The sequence below is a fragment of the Dacryopinax primogenitus genome (genome assembly GCF_000292625.1).
Source record: "Dacryopinax primogenitus strain DJM-731 SS1 chromosome Unknown DACRYscaffold_1, whole genome shotgun sequence".
Lineage (NCBI taxonomy): Eukaryota > Fungi > Basidiomycota > Dacrymycetes > Dacrymycetales > Dacrymycetaceae > Dacryopinax > Dacryopinax primogenitus.
The window spans coordinates 736004-750542 of NW_024467198.1; the positions used below are offsets into that span (position 1 = coordinate 736004).

The 14539-nt window shown below is 52.3% G+C and overlaps 5 protein-coding genes across 5 annotated transcripts; 3 read left to right on the forward strand and 2 right to left on the reverse strand.

Annotated features, from left to right (window-relative positions):
• Nucleotides 1-111: 111 nt before the first annotated feature.
• On the reverse strand, nucleotides 112-2058 carry DACRYDRAFT_12940 (uncharacterized protein; the record flags this gene model as incomplete). Its single annotated transcript, XM_040770953.1, has 7 exons — nucleotides 112-170; nucleotides 225-489; nucleotides 543-1189; nucleotides 1222-1651; nucleotides 1701-1805; nucleotides 1864-1972; nucleotides 2024-2058. The coding sequence occupies 7 exons, from the start codon at nucleotides 2056-2058 to the stop codon at nucleotides 112-114; spliced, it is 1650 nt and encodes a 549-aa protein (XP_040633083.1).
• Nucleotides 2059-4844: 2786 nt separating this feature from the next.
• DACRYDRAFT_19463 (uncharacterized protein) lies at nucleotides 4845-7578 on the forward strand. The gene is made up of 5 exons (XM_040771521.1): nucleotides 4845-5112; nucleotides 5177-5268; nucleotides 5324-6077; nucleotides 6133-6945; nucleotides 6997-7578. Exons 1-5 carry the CDS (start codon nucleotides 5035-5037, stop codon nucleotides 7264-7266), a joined length of 2007 nt encoding a protein of 668 aa, XP_040633084.1. The 5' UTR covers nucleotides 4845-5034; the 3' UTR covers nucleotides 7267-7578.
• A 150-nt stretch (nucleotides 7579-7728) lies between these two features.
• On the reverse strand, nucleotides 7729-9343 carry DACRYDRAFT_44804 (thyroid receptor-interacting protein 13; the record flags this gene model as incomplete). Its single annotated transcript, XM_040774609.1, has 8 exons — nucleotides 7729-7992; nucleotides 8036-8160; nucleotides 8213-8303; nucleotides 8352-8422; nucleotides 8474-8709; nucleotides 8759-8863; nucleotides 8910-9084; nucleotides 9133-9343. 8 exons carry the CDS (start codon nucleotides 9341-9343, stop codon nucleotides 7729-7731), a joined length of 1278 nt encoding a protein of 425 aa, XP_040633085.1.
• A 392-nt stretch (nucleotides 9344-9735) lies between these two features.
• DACRYDRAFT_112942 (uncharacterized protein) lies at nucleotides 9736-10494 on the forward strand (the record flags this gene model as incomplete). Its single annotated transcript, XM_040769533.1, has 5 exons — nucleotides 9736-9890; nucleotides 9946-10023; nucleotides 10072-10218; nucleotides 10269-10418; nucleotides 10468-10494. Coding segments are annotated over 5 exons (557 nt in total), but the record flags the coding sequence as incomplete, so codon positions are not given.
• A 303-nt stretch (nucleotides 10495-10797) lies between these two features.
• On the forward strand, nucleotides 10798-14383 carry DACRYDRAFT_112943 (patatin-domain-containing protein; the record flags this gene model as incomplete). Its single annotated transcript, XM_040769534.1, has 16 exons — nucleotides 10798-10889; nucleotides 10939-11100; nucleotides 11156-11225; nucleotides 11275-11362; nucleotides 11417-11532; nucleotides 11583-11624; nucleotides 11676-11795; nucleotides 11847-12269; nucleotides 12316-12628; nucleotides 12678-12779; nucleotides 12829-12899; nucleotides 12950-13035; nucleotides 13093-13117; nucleotides 13167-13250; nucleotides 13303-13720; nucleotides 13774-14383. 16 exons carry the CDS (start codon nucleotides 10798-10800, stop codon nucleotides 14052-14054), a joined length of 2493 nt encoding a protein of 830 aa, XP_040633087.1. The 3' UTR covers nucleotides 14055-14383.
• Nucleotides 14384-14539: the final 156 nt, after the last annotated feature.

A 14539-nucleotide genomic window follows, 5' to 3' on the forward strand; every position in this document is an offset into this window, starting at 1 on the left:
AACGTTGCGTTCGTGGCTCCAGCATAGGAAGTACCTCGTATGACAGTACTGTACCCATAGAGAAGCTGTTTTGTAGGGAATATAATACAGATGGGTGGCAGCGGGATAAATTTACAACATGCTCAGAATGATGGCGGCAAGAGCGCTCGAGCCGATAAACATGAAGATGTCTTCACATTTCGTTGTCAGAAGCATGCACGCCAATAAGTACGAAGAATGCGTACATTGGACAAGCAAAAAAGCGGCCAGCGTGTCCGCCTTCCCATCCGGTGAATAAAGCTGGGTGATAACAAGCTGATTCACCGCGCCTGGGGTGCCCGACAGGAACATGATGACAAAACGTAGAGCATATGCGTCCGGGGGGATGAGAGAAGTGTGGAAGGTGAGGTATTGAGTGAGGGCGACGCCGGCTACCGGAAGAATCACGCATTTGATGGCGGTCATCCCGAGGGCGGCCATTATCGGGAGTTTGGTTATCGGCCGAGGGATCTGGATGAGAGATTCAGAAAAGAACTTGAGTGGAACATCGTAAGGCAACATACCGTCATGCGAGCGAAACTGTTCCCCAGTAGCATCAGGCCCTGAGGCACGGATATTCCTCCAATAAAGCTCGCAGTATTTAAGATGAACTGCAAACAAGGATTTCCGTCTGGACCCAATGCGAAGCCGTAATATTTGGATCCTGGCTCAAGCTCCACGAAGAGTGCCTTGAGCGGCTGGATCAGAGAGATTGGCAAGGCAAGCAGGATGGACAAGGTTACTGGGGAAGTTGAGTTTTTCAGCATGAACCAGACGAGGTGGAAGGGTATAGAGGCGGGATGCGCCCAGAACCGCGCGAAGCGAGTGGTGAAGGGTGATAGGCGCTCGGCCAGTTGTGCTTTCCACCGTCGGACGAAGTGTGGTACAAAGCGGGAAGGCGGTTGTGAACTGGGGGCGGGCGCTGGTGCATTGGCATGGGAAGGGGGTAACGTAACACTGGTTGAGGAAGGAGTTGGACTCAGCCTCTTTGTAGGTGCAGACGTCGACGGAGTCGCGTGCGGCTGTGAGTGCGGGTGCGGGTGTGGGGGATGAAGTCGTCCGAGGCCCGGCTCACCAGCCAGTGCCTCCGCCTCAGTGCTCGCCGCCGCTTTCTCCTGGTCATGGATAATATCCTTTTCCATCTGGTCTTCAATTTCTGGCGAAGTCAGCGCTAGACGCAAGGAATCGCAGAAGCCAACCTACTCGTGTCCTCCCCGTACGCCTCTGGGTCGTGCTCCACTGTGGGCTGCTTCCTGCCCCTGATCCTTGCCCAAAGCATCTTCATCGACCTGCTCCTCCTCTCCCACCTCTCTTTGATCGACTCCGGTATCTCATACCCGTTCTCATCGAAAGGGACTTTATCTGCATCCGCAAAGTCCCAAGCCACGGTCTTCCAGAACCCCGTGGCAAAGTAGCTGATTTGGAAAGCAACGATAAACACAGCGATGAAGGCGATACCGAGCTGCGTGTCTGGGGTGCCGTTAAACGGGGTGTGCATGAATATTGTCATGAGTACTGCGGTCGGGAGGTTGTTCCAGTTCGACATAGCGCCGCAAGTGATGAGGCCCCAGCGGAATTGGCGGGGTACGAAGACGATTTCACGCAGGATCAGGGTCATCAAGAGACCGGCGAACTAAGCGCAAATGATAAGCGAGTACGAGATAGAGAGAGCGACGACTAACAATATAAAAGAACGCCATGAGGAATATTGGTCCGAGGAATGCGATGTTTGTGCTGTTGAAAGCCGGAACAATACTGGAGAAGACCAGACATGGTAATGCAACATTCTATGGGAGACCTCAATCAGCAATGACATACGAGGAATGCACACGACTAAGGACGTACGACGTTCACCACTGCTGACCCCTTTGCCCCTTGAGGCGTCCATAACCCATTGCGGGTAAGTACATAGCCTGAGAGGATCGTGAGGAACGTCTTCAGCAGCGGCACGAAGCTGCGCTCGTATCAGTGATCGCCACCTTATTGATCTGATGATGATGCGCACCCGGCATAGATGTAGTAGCCAGCTGCACTTGTCATCTTAGGCAGTTCAGATATCGTACAATTGCAGGCTGACCAAATCTACCCACGATCCAGTCAAGAGCAATTTATCGTCGTATCTGACACCGCCAGAGTAGGATGAGAGCACGATTGCGGCGAGTATCGGCTGGCATGGTTGACAATATTTTGCATATATAGAACAGTATCGTCGGCTTCGGGGGAGTGATGTGCCTGTGGGGCAGTCAGGGCCGGGCCGGTGCAGTGAGCGCGGCGGTGGATGGTGCGCTCAACGGCGCGGATACGGGAAGTGAGCGGACGATCGGACCCATCGACCGGGCGGAGGCGGCTCCGGTACTGCCGAAGGCGCTCTTCGGGGTTGTCCACCGACCCCCCATGGTCGATAATCGTCCTGCAAATACTTATCAGCACCCAAGTGTGCATTACAATTAACACCTTTGTTTTCTCACAGTTTCTTCTTGAAGCGCCCGCGAAAGCAATTACATCACATCACCGACAGCATTCAACCCCTCATAAAGATACGACGCAGACTCTTCAATCAAGATCCCCCAGGCGCGCCAATAATGATCACACGAATGCAAATCTTGTGACGATGTTGACCAGCAATCAGACCATATGCATATGCTGGTTTGACACGTGATGCCAGCATAGATCGCCAGTACCAGAGGAGGTCACTACCTGGCCCAGACTGCTGAAGTAGGACCAAAGACATGGTCGTGATGGCTCTTGACCTTTTGCCAGCCTGCTGAATGTGGCTGGCATCACTTAGAGCACCGTGTTGAATCTGAGGGGAACGGAATGCCCCCCCGCCGCGATCTCATACCGCCGATGCGCGACAAAGTGCTTTCTCACCAGCCTCCCATCTCAGGGCCTCAGTAGTCTGGCTCAGGCGTACGGAGTAGTTCGGAGTGGAGAGCCACAGTCAGTCAGTCAGCTGGGCGACTTTGTGATACTTCCTTGACGCGGGGATAACGAGGTGTGAGATCATTCCTAGAGAATGACGTAGATTCGATAAGAAGATCGAGAGCCACCCTTGTTTCTTCCTTCGCAGGTGCAACTCAAACAAACTCGCACAAATATGGAAAGTTCCAACATATCCTGTTGCTTGGAGCGGTCCTTTCCACTCAGGCTTCTAGGGGCTGTGACATTAACGGTTGTTTTCTTATCTGTATCCTTTCGGCCGCCGTCCCGATCGATAAACGATAAACGCCAAGCTTCCGGGCATCCGGCTCCGGCTCCGACTCCAAGCTTCAATCGTCTTGACGACTTCCTTACATCTAATTACCATAACCGGTGTTGCTGTTGAAAATCTGACCCGTGACCATGGATGGGGCAATGAGATGAATTGCGATGAGATGCGATGCGATACCAGGTCGGGGACATTGCGTCTGCTCCGGCAGGGGTTCCTTCGGCCATGTCGCTTCTTTATCAATTGCGCAGTAGGCCTCGTTACGGTAATGCAGATCGTGCGTGGCTCCCTCGAGGCGCTGACTCACGCAGATTGACATTATTGACGGCGACGAATCGTTTTCGGCAGATCTGGATCTGCGTACTTGGAGCAACGCAAATTGTTTGTCACGCACCAGCGGAAGGGAGTGCGGAAAGGAGGAAGATATGGTTTCGAAGGCCTGCATCAAGTGGGGAGGCTAGGAACGATCGGGCCGCTTCGGTCGTCCCCCACTGGTGCGCCTAATGGTCTATTCAATGGTTAGCGTGTGTCAGGCCATGGCAGCGCGATATGGATGATGCAATAGCGTGCCTTTACCTCGCTGTTATAATTGACCTACAATGCCACCTCCGGGCCGAAAAGCCAAGGGTCAAAGGGATGGGGGGAGCGTCGGATCTTGCAACTCCGTTTGTGAGCGGAGCCGGAAAATATTAATGGGCTCTGGAACAAAGGAGAATTGGGTTAAAAAATCCGAAAGATTTGCACGGAAGATGCAAGTATATTGTCATGTCTTGACGCGCTCATCCGCCTGCGTGGGGACCACAGAAGCAGTCGGAGCTCGGAGAACGGGGCAGGGGTGATGCAGATCTCAGATCAAGATTAATAGAAGCCGTGACCGTGATATACACCTCTAAAGTCCGTTCCGTGATACAGCCGGAAGCCGCGGAGAGGGGCAGGTTCATGAAAGTTTTGGGTTAAACAAGTTTCTTTTTTTTAAAGTCGGCGACGGATAATGAGAAGCGGGATGATAGGTCCAGGGACCTGCGGAAAGATCTTCGTCGCAGACCTCGGGTGTTTGTGGTTGTTGATGTCTTTTGACAGGTGTCTTGTAGGTTTTAATCTCAAGCGAGCGCCCAAAAAACGTTGATATCGCCCAGCAAATCATGGTGGACCTTGGCGAACGGACGTTTACGGGAGCATAGGGGCGTGGCTGGTCGTCAAGGGGCTGGGACGTCGGGAGCAAAAGGAAGTGCTATAGAGAAAGGAAAGAAGGACATGAGCCATTCAGTTAGGCCAAGCTTTATGAGGGCTGGCAGGCAGGTGGTGCCCTGGCATGCAGGGGAGGAGAAAGACGGGAGACGGCAAGGTAAAGGGTGCAAGGAGAGAAGAAAATGTAAAGAAAAAGGAATTGCAAAACACCATTGGCCGTGTCCACAGTCACCTCAACACACACACGGGGGCAAACACGGCTTACATACACCCCCCTGGGACCCCCACAACACACACACAACGCACCATCGACGGCCAGGCAACCCGCACACACGCCGCAACCCGCTCATCGCCCCCCCTTCATTACCTCTCATCTCCTTCTTCCTCACTTCCTTTTCCCCCTCCTCCGTCTTTGTTGCCCCCCTACCCACATCACCCTTCTCTTCTTCTTCCCACCTCCGTCTCCCTCCTCGTACACCTTGCTCCCGGGTCGTTAATCAGTCTTATCCTGACCTCTGTCCGCCCCTTCATCAACTAGTACATTCCCGCATAATCAACCCCTCCTACCTTGTCAATCCCCTCTTCTCACCAGACACCATACCTCAACAACATCCATCGCAATGGCACAAGCAGGACGTTCTAGCCATTCATCGTCACATATGATGAAGACGACCAAGCGCGGTCGGCCGTTCCTCAAGGTGCGTCCCTATCCAGTCACTGCAATACTTACACCTCATTCTGATACTCATCAATCACTCCCAGGATACACTCGATCTGTTCGCGACTCTTGTTGTCTCCCTTGACCTGACAACACATCGGCAGTTCTTCCGTCAGATCCCAAACAGTTTTACTACGTGAGTACATTCGTCTGACATTCCAAGCACACAGCTAAGGCCTGCATTCCCTCAGTGATGAAGCATGTGCGAACTTGGCCAACCTGAAGTTTTCCCAATCCACTCGCGGGCCGGACCCCAAAGACCCAACAAGGATCGTGACAACTACGACAACGACTACGTTCTCCATGTCCCGGGAAATGGCCAAGTCAATGTGCCAGCACTTCATGGATGCTCGCTTGATTGAGAACGCTGGCGACAGGCAGTCGAACATCTTCAAGGATCGTGGAACATATCAGGTCACACCGAAGGGATTGCACATTCTCGAACGGTTCATCACCAAGAACGGCATGACGGCGGATCATCTCGTCAAAGTGTTCGCCACCCAGCCGATCTGCATGAAGCTTCTTCACCTCGAGCGTCGGGCAGAAGATGACGACATCATCATCTCGCAGACTCCCATTGTGGACTTGTTCCGTCGATTTGCAGGACGTCAGCCCAACTACCCTACCACGTCGGAGACCAACATGCCACCTGACCCGGCACAAGAGCACCACGAGCGCGCAAAAGGCATCTTCCTCCAGGATGTGACCGAGCGTGTTGACGGCCAGAAGGGTCCCCAACTCTTCCGCTACTGCTTCTACTCCCCTGCCGCGCTCGACTGGCTCTGCGATTTCTCAAGCATTGTTGCCCGTGATGAGGCCGCAGAGCTCATGGCTCATTTTGTTAGGTACCAGCTCATTCAATATGTAACGGATCATTCGAGCAGGAGGGAGGATACGATCAGCTTCGAGGTCAAGGGAGGGCCGGGTACCTCCATCCGGGCCTTGGTAAGCTCAATGTATGTGCTCGCATCATTTACATGGCTAATCCCTGTCTCCCCAGCCGAAGGCCGAGTTCATTTGCAACCCGAAGACTTTGTACCGCCTCACCGATGAGGGCCAGCGCACTGCTCGCTGGAACGTACCATCGCGGGCTGGTGGTGCTTCTGGTGCTGCTACTGCTGCCAACGGAGGGGACCAAAGTGGACGTCCATCCGAGGACAGCAGTGAAGTTCACGCCACAGACATCAACTACGGCCCCGGTGCTGGTCCGACTGCAGGACCGAAGGGTATGGCGGCCGCGCAGGAAGCTCAGGCGCAACTGCAGCGCAAGGGATCCGTAGCGGAGCGAATGAACAAACTTGATGATGGCTCCGCACACGACTCACCCAAGGAGAGCAACACGGATCGGTTAAAGTTTATTCTTGCTGAGCCTGCGCTGCGTTCTCTGTTCCGTGACTTCTTGCGCGGCAACTTCTGTGAAGAGAACTTATCCTTCTGGTTGGAGGTGGAAGACCTGAAGCGCCGCTTCGTCACTTCCTCGTCTGCCTCTGCAGCCAGCGCAGTCCCAACCGCAGGCAAGGGCAGTCAGATGGAGAAGCATCAGGACGGACTGATCAAGATGGCCTTTGTAATCTTCAACACCTTCCTGGCGCATTCGTCCCCATGCGAGCTGAACATCGACCACGGGTTGAGGAACGAGCTGGATGCGTACCTCAGCAACGTGCTTTCGGTGGATGGGAAGGGTTTCGTGGGCAAGGTCGAGCCCGCACAGACGGCCCAGTTTACCGCCACCCAGTTGCAAAACATGATCCGCTTGTACGAGCGTATCCAGAACCATGTTTTCCGGCTGATGGCAACCGACTCGGTCCCGAAGGTACGCTTCTTTCTGCACTCTTGGATCGCGGTATGCTTATTTTTTTCACAGTTCGTCAAGACGAGGCAGTTTGTCCAGCTTCGTCAATATGTGCAAGGCTTGGAACAGGTGGACGCCGATATGCGTCTGGCGGTCGAGACGGTTGGCTCTCCGCCCAGCGCGCCCGTGGGCGTGTCACATGAGTATGGCGACTACGGGGAAGAGCCTGCCGGCAGGACGTACATGACTATCTCCACTGCGGCGAACGAGAAGGCGCGTGCACTGGCTACCAAGGCAGACGCGAAGCGTGTTGGGGCCGGCGCCACCACCGCTGCTCGATGATGACAGGGCCTTTTGTTGCTTTGTTCCTATGTTTCCGTTCCTGTTCCTGTTACATGCCCATCATCACGTTCATGATTCACTTCATCAAATCTCCCCCTGCTTCCTCCTGACGCCGCATGCTGCTTTGTGCGTGTGGGCCAAGGCGCATAATTTCCCTTTTTCGTCACTGCCGCTGCTTTTCCTTCTGTTGTCTTATTCCACTGTCTTTGGGAATTGTCCGGCTGGACGACACGCATCTCAACGTCGCCCTTACAAAGCAAAAATTATTGTATACGAGTAATAGCCACCAACCAGGGTGGTGACCAATGATCATTGTTAATAACAAAGTATGTCGGTGCCTTGTGGTAAGGGTAACATTATCATTGCATGAAATACGGTATCAGTCGGAATTTTGCGGGTGATACACTACTTTACATGAATGCTACATTCTTTGAACGAATCCGAATACAATCAGTCGAGGCCCTAAACACCGGCGTGGGCAAGCCCTTCCTGTACAACCATCGCCATGGCTTCCAAAAACACCTCAACTGGCGGAGGAGGGTCAAAATCTGCCCCAGTTAAATGATGGGCAGCGGCAAGCACCGGCAGCCGACGGAGAGTCCGACCTGACATGCCTTTACATCTCGCAGCCAGGCTGTACAGGGAATTGCTCGCCTCTTTCGCTCTAGACTCGGTCATCTTCGTAATGAGGCGATACTCGGGGAGATCTAATAGTTTCTGTACCGGCTGTGAGATTGGATTGGAAAGCGCGGGTTCGACTCCGGCTTACCACCGGTGCAATTAGTTTTTTCTCTATGAGCTCTAGCAGACAATCCCTCAGAATCCAATAGACACCGTCTTGAGGAGGCAACCCGACATATTGTATAATGTCTGCCCGGTCCCTGAAGGCTGGGTCTGCATCATACAGTCAGGATTGGCTGTTCAAGCCGAGACGGCCTGGACGTACCGATTGAATCGATCAAATTTGATGTTGTCACCACCAAGACGTTCTTGCGATGTTTCAGTTTATCGAGTTGTGTCAATAACGCATTTACGACCTGGTACACCGTTCAGAGTAAGGCGGGTGTCCGGTTTGCATCACATACTCGAATGGATTCGATTGGCTCGCCCGAAGAAACAGAACCCGCCCGTGCTGCAGTCAAACTTTCTACCTCATCTGCAGACGTGTTAGGCTATATCAGTAATCACGTATGAAGGGTCTGCACACCTATCAAAACAACGACAAAATTGTCCTCGTCGTCACACAATTCCTTTACTTCATTGAAAAGGCCTTGAACTAATTTACCGGATTCGGAAAACCAGCGAGAGAACAGGGAGTGAGAGTTGATTTCGATAAGCTGCGTTGCCGGGTATTCCTTCCCCAATCGAATCGAAAGCTTATGGGCAAGGGCACGACAAAGAGATGTTTTGCCTGTCCCAGGTGGGCCATGTAACAGAAGCACGCTTTATCTCGTAAGTGAGTCAGCCAATGATCGCCAACAGAGACTCGTACCGGTTCCAGGACACCACATTCGCGTCGACGCCGGCCCTTGAAAATCGTATAGTAGCATATATGTAGTTCAAAAGACGGCTTTTGACATCATCTCCATAATACAGACTAGATGCGAAATGAGATGTGTGAACACACAAGAAGACCCATATACCTTTGCCATAATCCTTCGACGGACGCGCTTGGCATTAGGCACACGGTGGCGGCATTGATAGTTTGCCCTTCATCGGCTCCAGCGCTCGTGAGTTCCTCCGGCTCCGATGTGTTTGGGGTGTAGACGTGAATGTTGATGGACGAGTTGGTCAAGTCGACAGAGCTGACAGGATATGCTGTGAAAGTATGAGAACGGTTCATGCACTCTATGAAGGGTTACTTACATGTCTCTGATACATAGACAGACTCTACAACATCCCTTAGACTCCCCACCGTTCTCCAATCTTCCAGGTAAGTCCCTGGTATGACAGAGGCGAGGTCCGACATCATCCATGTGCGAACGGACTTTTCCACTCTGTTGGAGGCCGTGCTACTCTGAGCCTTCATACACACCTCCACTATAGCAAGACCGAAATTAGTGATCGAGCATCTCATCAGTGAGTATATTATACCATGTAGTGGGCACATGAAGGCCCTTCCAGGAAGACGGGATGTTAGGGCGAAGGAAGACGAGCTCGTGTTCGGGGTGGTCGAGCTCGAGGCTGATACCTCAACCGATGAATCCCGCTTCACTGGCGACTCGATCTTGAACATTGAGCTAGGTGCAAAAGAAGCATCCTGCATAATGGTATCTTGTGCAGAGGGAGGTAAGGCATGCGGGGACATCGTGGTCGAACGAGAAGATCTAGTGCACCTACACTAGTAGGGTGGAATGCATACACCACCTTCGAATTGCTTCCGGGACGCGTCGACGCGTCTGATTTCTTTCCGGTCATTCAACGCGCACGAGATCACGGTCGTTTTCACCTTCCAACAACTGCATCTCCCCATGGACTACAGACGCTCGTCCGTCTATCCTCGTCATTCAATATTTCCTGGAGCTACTGGGATTGGATCAGGATCTAAAGAGGCGGATGGTCCACGACCGTATCTCCCCCATCTAGAAGCCTGCATCAACGCGACAAATCAGAGCACAAACACGGTAAGACTGATTAATTCAAACTCTGTCCAATGGCTAATGGCGGATGGTTGCGAAGCTCAAGGCGCTCTTAGAGGATTTCAAGGATGGTACCGGAGATCTGCCGAGGCTGACGAAGGTTCTCGAGAATAACCGCGTACGAGATGGGCCTTCAACCAAAACTGGGGTACTGATACGTGTCTAGCTGTTTGTTCTTATTAATGAGGACGTCTTAAGAAAATACAAAGCGCAGCTAGTGGAGGAGATAGAACCGCAAGTTAGCGAGCTTATCTCAAAGGCAGAAAAGTCATTGGGAGTCTTAGAAAGGCGAGAGGCTCAGCTGCAGAAGAAGGTGCGTGCCTCGTTGCACGCATTGTTTAGGAAGGGACTGACTAGCACTAGGTGGAGGCACAGCAGAACGAGGGATCTACCAAGCCTGCCATCCCTGTGGCTGCCAACAAAGGAGAGGAGAGGAGGTTAAAACTGATGGCTGCGCGAAGGGATCGGTTGATGAAAGAGTTGAAGGCATTGGAAGAAGAGGTGGAATCCCTGGTCAGTGTGACAGTCGCTAGTCGTTTGCGTTTCTGATGTTATGTGATAGGGAGCACACCTTGGGGAGGGTCTGTAACGCTTTGCTTTTTTATGGTGGCCATGATCTTATGTACACGATAGATTTGTGAAATTAGTACCAATATTACTTGCGGTCCTTACGGTCGTCTATGCCAAGCGCCAATGCATATCATGAGCGCCTGACAAGGCGCTCACCAAATCGGGGCATGCTTTTTCACGCGACCTTCTCAGCGTCATAAGCGGGAATGCCTCCGAGCCTCTCTTCCCCCGCCTTCCGAAGCGCGCCGTGAACCCCTGTGCCGCCATCGACCCACCACTATTTCTTTCAGTCAATTCAGTCACCTCATGTAATTTGTCCATCATGGCCGCCGAAAATCCAGGCGCATCCAGCTTGACACAGCTAGCTGATTCACGTGAAGACGAGCTCTGGAATGCAGACTATGTCAACGAAGAGTGCGCATTCTACTAACTAACTCGTGTCGTGTTCTAACAATGACCGCAGACATATTATGGCATTTGCTCGCGCACTTTCTGCAGAGGACATTCTTGAACCAGAAAGTCCTGTTGTTTCTCCGTTAGATTCAAGACGAAGCCCTCCGGAGTTCCGAGTCCGAAAGGTCTCTGCAGTTAGTGATTTCGCGCCCATCAGTACAAAGGTCAAGAGGTGCGCGTTGTCCGATATCGCGGCAGCTATGACTGTTCAAACTAATATGTGGTAGGCGAAAAACTCCTGCATCTCATGGTAGAGCTCAAGAGTGGTCGTACCAGATATTCAGATGGCCCTTGCTGGTGTGTTTTGTCCGTTACCTAGACAAACAATGGCTGACGTGGAACACAGCTTATTCTGTTCTTGATCATATTCGCCGAGTTCTATCTATATGTGCTAATACGTCAGATCGTCAATGTATTCGAATGGGTGCTCGCATGTGAGGCATTTGAGTATATTTAGCTGTCCTTGCTGTGCTGACTCTGTCATCCAGGGAGGGGGCGCAAGCGGTTGCTTCGGAGAAAACTCCGTAGTGCCAAAACATACGAAGAGTGGAAGAGCGCGGCTACGATGATGGATGAGTATCTGGACTTCAATATATGGAAACATGTGCGCATACCAACCCGTGCAGTGTCGGTTATATTTACGGTTCGCAACAGATAGACGAAGATCCATACTATGATTATCAACTGGTGAAGAAGGTAACGTCCATACCTATCTCCCCTGTGGAATGGTGATACAATGAAAATCAGGTCCGACGATCACTCAGGCTTCACAAAGAGAGAAATGACATTCGGGGCTTGATTGGGGTCCTGGAAGTCTGCCTTCGGCCCAATTTTGCAGGCACAGAGAATCCCCGGCTGTATAGTGAAGTAAGTCCACTGGTCATAGTCTGACTTGTGATGCTAATCCGATACCTGTAGACATTTTACGGCACCAAGATTCTCCTTGAGTCGTACGTAAAGGAGGTCGAGTCCTGTCTGGCGTTCGTCCGCAACAGCAACGAAATCACGGTTGAAGAGAGGCGAAGGTTCTTCCGAGACGTCAACCGCGGTTTGGGAAGCTCCGCCCTATGCCTTTCCGGAGGTGCCACATTTGGTTACTACTCCTTCGGTGTTATCAAGGCATTTCTGGACGCCAACCTGCTCCCCCGCGTCATTGCTGGCACGTCAGCCGGAGGCCTTGTGGCCGCCTTGACTTGCACGAGAACGGAGGAGGAGCTGCGACAATTGCTTGTACCCAGGCTCGCAGACAAGATCACTGCATGCGAGGATCCATTCCGGGTGTGGTTCAAGAGACTCCGGCAGACTGGGGCGAGGTTTGATACTGTAGCATGGGCTCGAAAGGTGCGCATATATGCACAGCACTCGGGCATCTGCTAATCACCCGCAGGCGACATTCTTCACTCGCGGATCCCTTACTTTCAGGGAAGCGTACGAGCGTACCGGCCGAGCACTGAACATATCGGTTGTTCCATTCGATCAGCACTCTCCTACAAAGCTCTTGAACTATCTCACCGCGCCAGACTGCGTCATCTGGTCGGCTATGATCGCATCTGCAGCTGTACCTGGAATTCTCAACCCAGTGGTTCTGATGCAGAAGACGAAGGATGGCAGCATAATCCCATGGAACTGGGGTTCTAAGTTCAAAGATGGAAGCTTGCGGGTCGATATACCCATACAATCACTCAATATCCTGTTTAACGGTGCGCATATATTGCTGATCTGTGGTGTATTAGCTTATTTTCGATCTAGTCAATCACCCTATCGTGTCACAAGTTAATCCGCATGTACATCTATTTTTCTTCGCTCCGCAAGGATCGCCTGGTAGGCCTGTGGCTCACCGGAAGGGCAAAGGTATGTAGTTGCATGCTTTCACGCGCTTCCGTACTTAGCAAGACATCAGGCTGGCGCGGCGGGTTTTTCCTTTCCGCTGCTGAACAATATCTCAAACTCGAATTGACGAAGAACTTCAAGGTGTGTGTTTCATGAACGAAATTGGATGACTCAAGTTAAACTAGGATTAGGTTATTCGGGACCTGGAGCTCATGCCCCAGCTGTTAGGCCAGGACTGGTCCAGCGTCTTCCTCCAAAGGTTCGACGGATCAGTCACGTAAGCCCTACCTGACTCCTCTTGGTGGGAAAATCGCTCATTGACGTGTTGTACCAGAATTTGGCCAAAGACTCGTTTCATGGTAGGCTCTCGGCTCTGTTCTCGAGTCAAGTTTCTCATCTGTGTAACAGGACTGGATCAATATTCTCACGGATCCAGATCGCAAGGAGCTGGAGCGGAAAATGCGTGTCGGGGAGCTCGTCACTTGGCCCAAGGTTCGTCTCTTTGTCGAATTGCATCTAACCAACTCTCTCACCTCAGCACTAGCTACACATGATTGAGAACCGTTTCCTTCTTGAGCGTGAAATACTACGAGGTCGCCTCGCGGTCCGGCAGACAGCAGTTGTGCGAGAAGCTGGGCTTGGCCTTACTCTTGACAAAGTGGCCGCCCCGAACCAGCCTGTCAATGCAATTGAGAAGCCGACCCCGGATGGAGATGTTCTCCCTGAACGCGTGCGCCGCAAACGTCAAATCTCCATCGATTCGGATGCCGAGTCTGGTTTCAACAACGAGAAGGGTGTTTTGCGACGATCCCGCCTTTCTGCGACATCCCTACCCGATGACGCGGTCTCTGTACGGTCACTCCCTGCATCATTCGGCTCGGATTGGCTAAACGCCCCACCGGTTGGCCCACGTAAAAGACGCGCAGGTCGTGCTTCACCTGCCAAAGGAGACAATAAGCTCCGTGAGCCATTTCTAAGGATGCCTGGATACCCCACGGTTGACAAACTATTTTAGCAAGCACAAGCACGACGCCAGCTCACCCTACTAGGAGTCCGAGCTTCATATCCCGTTTACGGTCTCCTTTTGTTTCCGCGTTCGCATTCCATAGGAGTCCACATTCTACGCCGCCCGAGATCAAGGAAGAAATCGACGAAACAGAGCAGCCATTGCAGGACTCGAGTTCAAGCGACACTGAGACGGACATCGCATGGCTTGCGGAACGAGCGGCACAAGCCTCACCGAGTTTCATGCGCCTCGACGACGGCGCAGGCATGGATGAGGACGACGACTCCTGACTGTCTGTAATATCATTAGGCGATAGGACGTATAGCAGCGACGACTACGACAGTAATACGCCTTATCTTTATCCGTGTTGCGTGTTGTCTCAAGTGAATCCACCCATATCAGGAGTCAGGGCAACTCGATACTGCGCTGTTAGTGTGCCGCCACCTAGGCATCCATCGCCCTCTACATGCTGGACCACTCAGGCCTCCAAGTTGACCAATGACCCCACTGTGCGCGCATGTGAACATCAAGATCCTGAAACTCTGAGTTGCAAAGGTGAGCGCGGGCAGCGCGGCGAACCCGAAGTGAAAGGCCGTGCTGCCGTGCACACCATATGCTGCTCTTGTTCTCGAAACAAACTACAACCTAAACTCTCGCGTCGTCTCCGATGGCCGAGATAGAGATAAGGGAGAAGAAGCATGACCACAAGGATAGAACATTAGACTCGCACACACATGATTATCATACCTTAGAAAAGGTCCGTATCACCTTCCTA

Excerpts from the sequence above, each read along its gene's own strand:
- DACRYDRAFT_19463 (XM_040771521.1), top strand. The coding sequence starts at position 5,035 with ATGGCACAAGCAGGACGTTCTAGCCATTCATCGTCACATATGATGAAG. Across the intron at positions 5,113-5,176 it reads GCGGTCGGCCGTTCCTCAAG|GATACACTCGATCTGTTCGC; the intron begins GTGCGTCCCTAT and ends AATCACTCCCAG. Across the intron at positions 6,078-6,132 it reads GTACCTCCATCCGGGCCTTG|CCGAAGGCCGAGTTCATTTG; the intron begins GTAAGCTCAATG and ends CTGTCTCCCCAG.